The sequence below is a fragment of the Xiphophorus hellerii genome, chromosome 3 (assembly GCF_003331165.1).
Source record: "Xiphophorus hellerii strain 12219 chromosome 3, Xiphophorus_hellerii-4.1, whole genome shotgun sequence".
NCBI lineage: Eukaryota > Metazoa > Chordata > Actinopteri > Cyprinodontiformes > Poeciliidae > Xiphophorus > Xiphophorus hellerii.
In genome coordinates, this window is record NC_045674.1 from 17,435,079 (window position 1) to 17,446,723 (window position 11,645).

Sequence of the window (11,645 nt, forward strand, 5' to 3'; positions counted from 1 at the left end):
GCGTAAAAAAAGTTGTTGTTTTTTTACCTTAGTGTTTTGTCCTGTTGCAACTAAATTTTTTAATGTATTTTTGGAGGATTTGATGTGCTAGATCTACACAGAATTCATAGTTTTAATTTACATAGTATTCAGTCCGCTTTTGAAGAGTCAATACATGGTGGAAACCATTTTCTCTGTAATTTCACCTACAAGCCACCTGTATTTGTCGCACAAGCTTTGCACATCTATCAAATGCAAAGAGATATAATAGATATGGGTAGACAGGGATTCCTGTGTAGCGCTTGCTGAATGTGTTGTTTTGTTTGAAAATGTGAGCCAGCTCTCAACTTTTTTTGCAGCCTCTACTTTTTCCCAGCCGAATAAAAACCATCGCCACAGCATGATGCATGTTTCACCATGGGGATACTGTGTTCAGTGAAACTCGAAGTATCAGTTTTCTGCCCCATACAGAGTTTTGCATGTATCACAGATTTCAAATTTTGTCTAGGTGGACCAGTTCTTAAAATATGCGTTCTTTTTCCACTTCAGTTATGTAAGATTTTTTGCTTTTCCATCATTTAAAAACCCAATGAGAAATATTGAAGTTTTCTGTGTGTAACTTGGACTATGAATACTTTCCCAAGGCAAATATGTACTGTAGATTGTAGGCCTGTCATTAAAGGCATCAAAATGTGTAGATCAACAAACGCATTTCACTTTTGTTCATTCCCTTCCATCACTGCGTTAGTGTAAAGCCCTTTCTTAGTCAACAAACACAGGAAAGTTTATCACAGAACATGGTCTATATGTGTAAGGCTTGATTTCCTGATTGTGTGTTTGGACTGAAAACAAGCTGTCTAAGTTTATCAGCGGATCAGTTAATTACCCAGTACTCTCTGCTGATTGCTTCAGCCCCTCTCACTGCACAGATTTAGTCTATCACATCAAATACATGTTTAACATGCATTATTGCTGCACCACAAAGTCACTAGTGACTGACAAAATATGCTGACCTCATGTAATACTTATGTGTAGTACTTTGGTTATATTTTCTTTTTTAACCTAATTGTATAATTTAATTTTCTGCCATGATTTCTCTCTTTGCTGTAGTACTCCTTCTGTTGTACAATTGTAGAAGTTCTTTTCTTTGAGAAACCAATTTAAAATCTGTTCCATTTTTTGAGAGTCGTCCCTCTCTCTCCTCTTATTAGTTAAAAATCTCTATGCATAGGATACATTTCCTCCAGTTTGTTATCCAGAGCTTGTTTTTTTTGTTTTCTTTTTTAACTGTTGCTATTCTTCTCTCCCTGTGTTTCTTCCTTTTCTCCTCTTTTACCTATTTGGCTGTTTCCCAATAGGAGATGTCGTTGGTAGGTCCAGAATCTCCATCAGAACAAGCAAGAAGGGTTTTCCAGTCATTTGATCCGGAAGGTAAATAAGCAACAAGTGTTTGCATCATTTGCACTGCACATGTGATCATAATCTTGCACCCCACTCCCTGTGGGCTTTCTTTTTTCCCCATGTTTCAGATTAATTGAAAACTTCCCCTGCCCATCTCTCCCTTCTCAGTCACTCTTTCCTTTTCTTCTACATGGGGAACAAGATGGCTCTCTGATCTCTGCTGTTGTTGTTGAAGTTAGTCAGATCAGCCCCTCTAACAGCTGAGTCAACCATCCTGCCTCTTTCTTCTTTCCCCTCTTTCTCTCCCTTATTGCTGCTTCCAGCTGACGGGGGTAAAAGGCAGTGGGAAGGACATGACTGATTTCTTTTATCTGCATTTTGAAGTTGGAAGTTAGTTTTTTGTTATTTTTTTTCCTCTGGGGTTAATTTGCATAAGATGTGACTAAAATATCATATTTAGAGGACATATTATTTACAAACAGCTGTTTCTACTTACAAAGAGGAGAACATCTCTAGAAATGCAGCCCAAAAGACATAAAGGAACAATCAGCCATAGGTTCTTTTTTTCCACTTAGACGGCACATCTTGTTTTGTTTGCATCTTCTGCCCAGAGGATTTTTCCACATCTACTTTGTTTATTAGAGGCATGCACTATGTGCCACTCTGGTGTAGCATTCATAGTAACGAACCAAAACAACCTATTTATTTTCAAAGAACGGTTAATTTATTTCTGCCAAATATAGCTTACCTTTTTAAAGACATTTATTTTTGTAATAATAAACACAAATCATCAAGAAAAGGTTTCAGTAATTTAAAAAAAAAGTTGTTTTTTTTTATTTAAGTTGTTTGACCATGTCAAACAAAGTTTGCTCTGTTCAAAGCTTAACTAGTTAATTCTATGCTTAACGAAAAATCAACTTTAAAATGTAGCTTGAAATTTATCCAATTATTTTTATTCTGTTCATGAAAACAAAAGGAAACTATTTTCTTTTTTACGTTAGGACTTGTGGGCATACACTGCACAAAATTTTCAGTTATATTCAGCTCCAGCTCATACTGCCTGAAATGCAGAGTTCAGTATTCAAATCATGTTCTCTCACTGTACGACCAGAAGCTCAGATGAGTTGATTGCTCAAGCTGTATGTCGAAGCAGCACTTCAGAATCTTGAATCTGAAGTTCGAAAGAGTGTATACTACATGATACACGATGCAATTAAGCTGAAACTTGGCCCAATCCCGAAACTTGTCTCACGAATGGTAAAATCATTTCAAAATGGGTCAGAAATTGCAGAGGTTATGTTCAGATTGACAAACATGACAACTACACATTGATCAGTGCTATCCTTCACTTAATGAAGAGTCTGTAAAACGAAGTTTTTGATTTGTAAAACCTACACAGTTTATGTGATTGCAAGTCTGTAATATCACAATTTTGAAGGACTGTTCCAATATATATTAAAATATCTAATATTAAAATATTATTTTTCAAGTATCATGTTTTCACAGTTGGATGTCCCTTTAGCATGAACTCCTGGTGTAATTACTTTTATTACATCAGGAGTTAATTATTGTTTAATAGTCAAACAAGAACATGAAAAATGTAGTTTTTGTTTTTTTTTTTTCCTTTGGTTTCATGAACCCAATGTCATATATTGTCTCAGTGAATACTTTAGACACAGCCCATAGATGAAACTTTTGTGTTTATATACATTTGTTTATACTGCGAAATGAAGCGCATCATTCTCAGTTGCCTTAAGCAGCCCTGTTGACTTTCTGGCCCTTTGGAGCACGTTCTGATTTGTGGACCTCATCCTGAATGTAATTCTAGGACCTGCTGAGATTAGCCCTTCCAGCTAGAAGCAGTCCTGTCTGCTCAGAAAACCTCCACTATAGATTTGTAAACATAACTGTCATTTGTTCTTACTTGCTCTTCATTTGTTCCTTCCTGTAGCACAGTACGGCAGTGCCGCTGTCATCTGCCAGCAGGTTCTGCATACCATATGGTCTGCTCTCATGCACACGCGTGCACACAAGCACATGCTTTGTCTACTGTCGGTGAACCCACACTCTTAACGGCATATGTGCACACATGAAAGGAGAATATTGTACACAACACGCATATCCATGCAGCGTACAGTTAAGCGCTGCGGTAAGGGATGTAAAACTGTCTGTCGCATGTAGAGTCAGCACAGCTCCTTTTGTTATGGAAAAAACTCTGCCACACACAATCACACACAACACACTGACTCATAAGTTCTCTCAGAAATTCCCCGTCTCTGTCGCAGTTGAATATTAGTTTGTCATGTCCCTGCACTGCGTTGTTTGTGTGTGCCTGCATCCTTTTACTTCACAGCCACTATCAGTTGTCGCTGTGGGAACCACATCTGGTTTTTGACTGAGAAGAAAAGAGCGGCTTGTGAAAGAGCAAGCTCCGTAATCGTCAATTAATCTCCACAACACAGTTGGGGAATATGCAAGAGTCTGAACAAGATAACCCACTAGCTCACAGTGACATAAACCTATAAATATCCAGCCAGAGAAAATGGGCAAAAACACATGTTTGCATTTAAAATTACTGCTTTCAGGTAACACAATCATGCAGTTCCAATCAGAGCGAAAGGACCAAGAGTTTTATATGAGAGTTGTCAGATGACTTCATTGTACAAGATCTGTAACTTGATGTGCCAATGTGTGTGCGTGTGTTTCTAAAAGCTTTGCCCTGTCTCAACTTATTGTGTTATGTGTATGATGTACCAATGTCTCCTTATGCCTCCTTTTGTCTGTTTCTTTCTAGATAATGGCTTCATACCAGAGTCTCTTTTGGAGGATGTAATGAAAGCTCTTGACCTTGTCTCAGAGCCTGAATAGTAAGTCCTCGCCTGTTCAAGGCTTACTATAAGATTGTGTGTGTGTCGGGGAAGTGTTAGCTTGTGTGGTTGTACGTCGCACCTGTGGACCTTCTAAAGTTCTACCTCCTGAGTCAAGGCCAGGCCAGGTCAGTGACCCTGCGCTCAGGTTTCACTATCAAGCTGCCGTGAAGTAAAGCAAGAGAGAGTGTCGCTATAAAAGCTTAGGAGTAGGAGGAAAAAGTCAGAAACTGGCTTAGAGGGAGATCATTAACAGCAGGAACAAAGACAAAGAGATCGAAGAAATCCTTAAAAGCGCCGCTTGAAACAGAAGCATGTTTTCTCTCTCTGAGGAACAGTAAGCCCGAATGCTGCAGTCGGAGACCTTTGCCAAATACTGGACCACCGATCAGGTCTGCAGACCCCCAGATGGCCAATAGATCACAACAAACGTAGCAAGCAGGAGGGAAACTCCCAGTGCAAGGCACATTCATTCCCACACAGAGTTTGTGCATTGATTCTTACAGTAAAAAAAGTGAATAGGGTAAATAATTTAACAGGATCATCTAGATTGTTTTTCTTAATTATAAAGAGCGATGGAGGGTATTGTTTTAAAGGGATCTGAAAATAACTTTTGGCAGTCTAAGTTTTAAACCAACTTTGTAGATAGATTTATTCACTGTACAGTCACAGAACTTTTTATTTGGTTATCTACAGCACCTTGAACACTTATTAGCAACCCTGGTAGAGATGCTGTAAGACATTTAAATGCATTTTAAATCATATCTTGTATCAGCCTTCTAGACCACTCAGATCTTTCTGGTTCTGATCTGCTCTGCATCCCCAGAACCAGAACCAAACACGGAAAAGCAGCATTCAGCTTCTTTGCACCACAAATCTGGAACAAACGTCAAACAAATTGATCTTGCACTGAAAATTTTCTAAAAACTCAACCTTTAAGCTGAGTGCAATTAGTTTGTTGGGAGAAATCATAACTGATTTTAGAAAAAGTGCAATAATGATTGACACATCTGCTATTAATACTTTGCACAGTAACGTTTGTTAAGATGGCACTCTATTTTCTTCTACATCACTCCAGGCAATACAGAGATCTTTAATTACTCTTTTTTTGCAGTCTTCCTAGACTGTCTACTTTTTTGAGTCCATTTCATTAGGATTAAAGTGATTATAAAAGGATGTTGTTGAACAATGTCTGTGTTGATTTCCTTCATATGTTTTAATGATTATTGTGTTTAACCATCCAGCAATGGCTCATTTTTTAGTTGTTTTTTTTGGGGGGTTTTTTGTATAAAGCTATCTATTAAAGATCTCCTGGTGACATCCTCCACTCAATCTTACAATTGGACTGAGGTCGTTTTTTAGATTTTTATCCTCAGTATCTCGTCAAACCAACTATGTTGGTTTTCTAAAAAAAAAAAAAAAAAGGTCTGAAGTGCCCAAAACACAAGATTCCAGGTGAAGTCATGGTGAGGATCTTTGTGCAGTCTGGTGACCAATGGCTGTAAGAAATAAGACCATGTATCCAATTATGGATTTAATGATTGGAGGTTCCTGTTACCATTATCAACTAATTTTGTCTGCGGTATTTTATGCTACTATTGGAAAATAGTAGCATACAAACATTTATTTTTAGGTTTTCTTGTACATGTTTACTGGAGGTGCCAATAAATGTGGCCTGCGGTGTAATATCAGTCTGACAGATGTAATGGTTTTGATGCTATAAATATCATCTGACTGCATCTAAGAACAAATCAAGCCACAGATCATTAAAAATGTAAATAGTCCTGATAGTTTTTTTTATTGTGTGTATTTATATATATATATACAAATCAACTACAAATACTTCTTCTCAAACTTTTCACAACCATGTATTTTTAATAAACGGATATTATTATAATTCTTGTGATTTTTTTTTATTATTATTGTTAATACATTGCTAAACTATTGTCATTCAGTTACATAACATAGTATAAAGATTTAAGAGCCTCCATTGCTCTGTAGCAGTTTCAGCAGTAGTTTGAGGAATGATCTCTCTTCCGTGTGTGTCTGAGTAAAACACTCTCTTCCCTCTTTTCTCCCTTAAAAGGACAATCTGTTCAATTTTTTATCGTAGTGGAATAATAATAACACTGATCCAACACAGGAATGTCTGGAAAGAGGTATATTTAGTTGTACCACAGTATTTGTGAAAAACAGGCGCACACTGACCAAAACATGCATCTCAAGTCCACACTGAGTGATGAGGTGATTGTAAGTTTGGCTCAGTTGTCATACACAAAGCTTGTTATTTTGTGCTGTACTGATGCATTTTTCCCACTACCTCCTCCTCTTTTTTTTTATATGCTTGTTGTTTCATTTTTCTGGTTCTGTTTTGTCTGCTGAGTTTTTGTTGACTTCACGTCTCTGTTCTCCATGTCTGTGCCTTCTCAGCGTCAGCCTGGTGAAGAGCAAGCTTGATCCAGAGAGCCTGGGCATAATTCTTCTGGGCCCTTTTCTCTTGGAGTTTTTCCCAGATCAGGTATGTGTGTGTGAGAGAGTGTCTGGAAATCAGCTTTCACTTCAAAAGATACAGTGTATGACGCATGCCTTCCACATATCACATGATCCATATCATGGCTAAAACATATTGAGAGAGGTCTGCGTTTACAGCTCGTTGCCAAGGAGCTTTTCTTTTTTAAAACTTTTTAACACATTTTCAAGTTAGAACCACAAACGTTGCTGTGTTTTATTGGAAACTGGTTATGTAGAGGGAGAAGGATGCTTGAGCACACAGTTGGTTAATACTTTTAAAGAAGTTTGCTTCATGCTAGTTGCACATCTGCACATCCTGTGCAAACTTAGTCAGATTAGAAAATTGAATTTTGAAGTCCTGCCACAGATTCTTATTTGGATTTAGGTCTGGACTTTAACTGGGCCAACATGGATATGTTTTTATTGCTTTTAAGAGGCTTTATTCATTTGACCAGCTTTCAAAGTCTAATGGCCTTTTCTTCCTCTTGAAGAAAAGTGTCCCCTCAGGATGATGCAGCCTCCAAAGTGTTTGCCCATTGGAATAATGTGTTTGTAATGTGTAAATTTAAAACTTTATTAAGCCTGTGCGTCTATTATATTAAAATGCATAAATATAAATAGCTAACATATCAATGAAGGGATGGCAAGAAACATACATTTTTAATTCTTTTTTTTGTAGTCAAATGATAATTGTCTTAAGTACATCAGTCTTGACATAAATGGTATTTGTGCACATGAACCTCTGTTTGCATAGGCATAATTATAGTTTTCTACTACAGACAAAATTTTGCATGTTGATCTAAGAGTTGCATTTTGGTCTCATCTGCTTAGAGCTTTTTAACCAGTTTTTGGCTCCATTTAATCTTCTCCCTGCCTTCCATATCAGAATAAACACAGGTTGACTGTATTTACTAATTAGAAGAGTTCTACTTTGTTGAACTGAATGTTGTTATAATAGATGGGGCTTAATAGACATGCAATAAAAACATATGAAGTCTGGCCACTTAAGAGTGCTATTTTTTTTTTTTTGAAAAACATACAACTTTTCTTAGATTTTACAATTATGCACTACTTTGATTATGTACTTCTGTGTTTTATTTGAAAATTAAAATCACAATAAAATACATTGAAATTTAGTATCTGAATGTAAGCAAATGTGAAAAAGCTCCAGGAGGTTTACTACTTTTGGACAGACTGTGCACACATGGATGGCACAAAGGTTCTTGTTGCATAGTGCTGTTTTCAACATTCCTGTGGCGTCTCATATGAAACGTGTGTGTGTTCACAATCATCTGAGATTACTTTTTGAGGAGCTTAGAAAACGCAGTAAGATGCTTTTATGAGGCAGAACTGGTAAAGAAGACGGAGGAGAAGAGATGGAGGGGAACTGTGTTAAAGTGATCAGGGCTTTAGGGAATCACCAGAGGAATGGTTCGGAGCCGCAAAGAAATTACACTACCATTAGCCAACTGGACCCACACACACTCAGACACACATGGGATTGTTGCAAGGGTTAGGGTTTCATATATAGGCATACAAACAAGAGAAGCTGGACAACACACCCTGTAAGTCCTCTTTGCGCCTTCAAAAAAATTTCATGGGAAGTGTCTTTACTTGCGGTCATTGTTTAAGCTTTTGTAGATACTGGAGTTAAGCTTCACAGTGCACAAATAAACACACATTTAGGTTTAACACATGGGATTTACTATAAATCCTATTGAAGGCAAGGGATGTGACTGTTTGACTTTTTGGTTTATGAATGTTATGCTACTGCCAGTCTTCACCTCCATGTCTGTGAGAACAGTCTGCTTAGAGCCTCTTTTTGACAACCAAGCATGTTTTTTACTCTTTGTTTCAGGATTCAGGAATCCCAGACTCATTTCCCGTCTACCACTACAATGGACTTAAACAGTCCAACCACAAAGAGAGGGTAAGCCACTCTTTCATATGGGTTTTTCCACTATAAGTAATGGTGGTGGTTCCTTTTAATATTTCCAGTCGCTCTCCCAATTACCTCTCTTCTTTTCCTGTCATCATTCATACACACTCACACTCGTGCATACACACAGCCGGAGGCGGCCAGCCACTCCAGAATAAACAGTAGCTGTTGCGAGTCTAATGGCCTGTCCATCCATTCGAAGGCCATCTAAACCCTCCTGTTTCTTCGAGTCGGTTCAGTGCTAAGGCTACCGTCAGCAGACTTGCTTTGAAAAATGGTGGAACACAAACTTATTAAGCAGCCTCAATTTGATGGATGATTGTCAGTGGATGTAGTTGGTGGCTTTGCATAAACCTTGTACTCAGGAATATCAGTTTTCCCATCCACCAACACTGCCATGTCTCTGGAAGCTTTCCTGCTACCTGAAGTTGAAGAAATGGTACATCATGTGTGCTCCCACAAAATCACACACATACACACACATGTAGTAGCAAGGCACCTATAAGATTAGGATGTTAAAACCATTCCCACAGCTCAAGATGGAAACAGCAGACCCTCTGACAGCCGTCTCCTACACATGTCTCTTTGAGAGGACCTGCTGTATATGTTTATGCATCCCTCTGACCCCTCCAGAGGAAATGTCTGCTATGAGATGAAGTGAATAGCTTTATTTGTTTTGTTAGCTCTGTGTAGCGTTTTGCAGATTAACCCTGAACAAGAAGTATTTCAAAAACTTGAGATCAAGCAGGTTGAAACTGAATTCTGTCATGTTCATAGTTTAGCATCTAAGTATTCTGAACTATAGTCACAGCCCCAACGTAACTAATTATAACCCTTTTTAAAGATAAATATAAATATATAAAGTTGAAAAAGTTAGCAATAATGTCATCCTGCAACAATTGGCATACTGATTGTGTCATTGACTATCATTGAAGTTGTACCTTTGCCAGCTTCTCCAAGACAAATTGAGAGAGTTGGCCAAACCTAATCCTGTTTAACTCGTTCCTGTTCCATTTGCTCACTTGCGTTGTATCTTACCTTGGATCCTCAATAATAGCGCTCTCCTTTACAGACTTTTCGGTTTGCATTTTCAATAGACTAATTAAGTCTGAAAAGTGACCCTTCAAGAATACATTTCAGGCCACATTGTAGTCAACCAGAGTTGTCCCTACTGCCATGTTTTGTTTGTGGTCTTCAGAGAGAGAAGCTCAAGAGAAGAGAGGAGAAAGATGTTCGTTTGGGAATCTCAGGTTCTTATATTTGTTTTAGTTTTTTTTTTTATAGTGTGATCTGTTCACATCTTCAAGCGATGAGCTGACATGTGTTGTGAATTGGCGCTATATAAATAAATTTAATGACACTCATTTCATAGAGCAAAATGAGATACCTCTTCTCCAAGTCTGAATCTTCTAATGGTAGAGTTCTCCTTACAGATAATCAAACAGGAGTTTATGTATCTTTATGTCATGTTCACAAGTAATTGTGGGATGGAGCAAGAGATGGATGGTTTTAGAGCCTCTGGGGTAAGGCAGGAGCTGCTCTGGTCTATTGTGTTAAAACAAGAGCTGATTCAAAACAATGAGATGACTGAAAGAACAAGATCCTGGATACAAGTAACTAGATTAAGTCCTGTAGGGTAGTTTTGCACTCACTCTTGTAGAGCTTTCAGCTCATATCAAGTTTAAAGTGGGAGGAGAAGTATATCGTCAGTAGCACATGCCCACAAAGCTAGATGTCTTGTCTTTCTAACGACCTGAACTTCAAACACACAGCAGTCACCATATTCTCACCTTCAGGGGTAAATGTTGCAATATTGTTCTGTACATGGTTGCTAAAGTTTGTCCTGTGACTTTTTTGTTTGTTTTGTTTAAATAGTGTTTGTCACCAGAGAAAGTTGTGCACTCACTTACATTTTGACATAGAAAACTCAGCATCAATAGATTAAAGTTATCTAAAAGCAGAAAAAAAAAATGTTGAGCACATTTTTGATTCTGCTCCTGAACACCCCTGACACTTTCTTTTAGGTTGAATATGTGGAGGGGACAGCCTTGGTGCTTGGTTTCGAAGACCCGATGGTCCGGACCGACGACACACCAGTGAAGCGCTGCCTGCAGACCAAGTGGCCCTACATTGAGCTGCTGTGGGCCACCAACCTCTCACCATCAATGAACTAGCACTGAAACATTTGGTGTGTCTTTGCATGTGGTCGGACCACTGCGGCCCCCGCCACATGGCCCTCCTCAGCTTCCCCTGTGCACACTGACCACAGAAGGTCAGCAGACCTCAGAGACTTACGCACATGCAACAGAGACCTATAACAACAAAAGAAACCCAATGCACACAGGGGACAAACATGTTAATGGAAAAAGCACTCAAGCCTGAGATCCATTTCTTACATCTACATTCACACATTCCACATAAATGCAAACTCTGCTTTGCAGTCACCATTGATTGTATTTAAGACACAGGATGTCTGTGATGAGATCATCTTGAAAAAGAATAGAATGATTTCTGTAACAGCACTGTGCTGTGCTGATAACTTCTGTTACAGTTTAGCAGCAGACATGTAAACACTGTTTAGAAAGCCGAATTTGGTTCAGCAAGCGTGTTGTTAAATGTCACACTGAACCACATGTAGAGCCAGTCGACTGTGAAACCCTAATCTTACACCAGAGCTACAGAACTGTTCAAACTTACCAAAGCTTCCTCTAATGAGAACACAAACTCACACGCCCGCCAACAGCCACTTCCACTGCTTGGAGTTTACAGCATTAAAGGGACCAACCCCGAAGGAGAGATCCTAACTGGAAGTTTTCTGCATTTTAACCAAGTTCAAATTGGTTTAGGTGCTCTGTGGGAGCTTTATGCATTGTAGGATGGTGGTTAAGTGCTTGTATTTATTATCACGCTCAAAGGTTCTGGAATAAACACTGTTTCTTTTGTTCAAA

The 11,645-nt window shown here is 38.4% G+C and overlaps 1 protein-coding gene across 3 annotated transcripts in view; it reads left to right on the top strand.

Annotated features, from left to right (window-relative positions):
• The window catches only part of mindy3 (MINDY lysine 48 deubiquitinase 3), a 28,667-nt gene extending 17,022 nt beyond the window's left edge, over window positions 1–11,645 (top strand). For all 3 annotated transcript variants that reach the window (XM_032559095.1, XM_032559094.1, XM_032559096.1), the window contains 5 exons: window positions 1,338–1,410; window positions 4,175–4,247; window positions 6,678–6,765; window positions 8,617–8,688; window positions 10,722–11,645. In XM_032559095.1, the coding sequence (XP_032414986.1) occupies window positions 1,338–1,410; window positions 4,175–4,247; window positions 6,678–6,765; window positions 8,617–8,688; window positions 10,722–10,871 (456 nt within the window). In that variant the 3' untranslated portion in view covers window positions 10,872–11,645. The remainder of the gene's footprint in view (window positions 1–1,337; window positions 1,411–4,174; window positions 4,248–6,677; window positions 6,766–8,616; window positions 8,689–10,721) is intronic.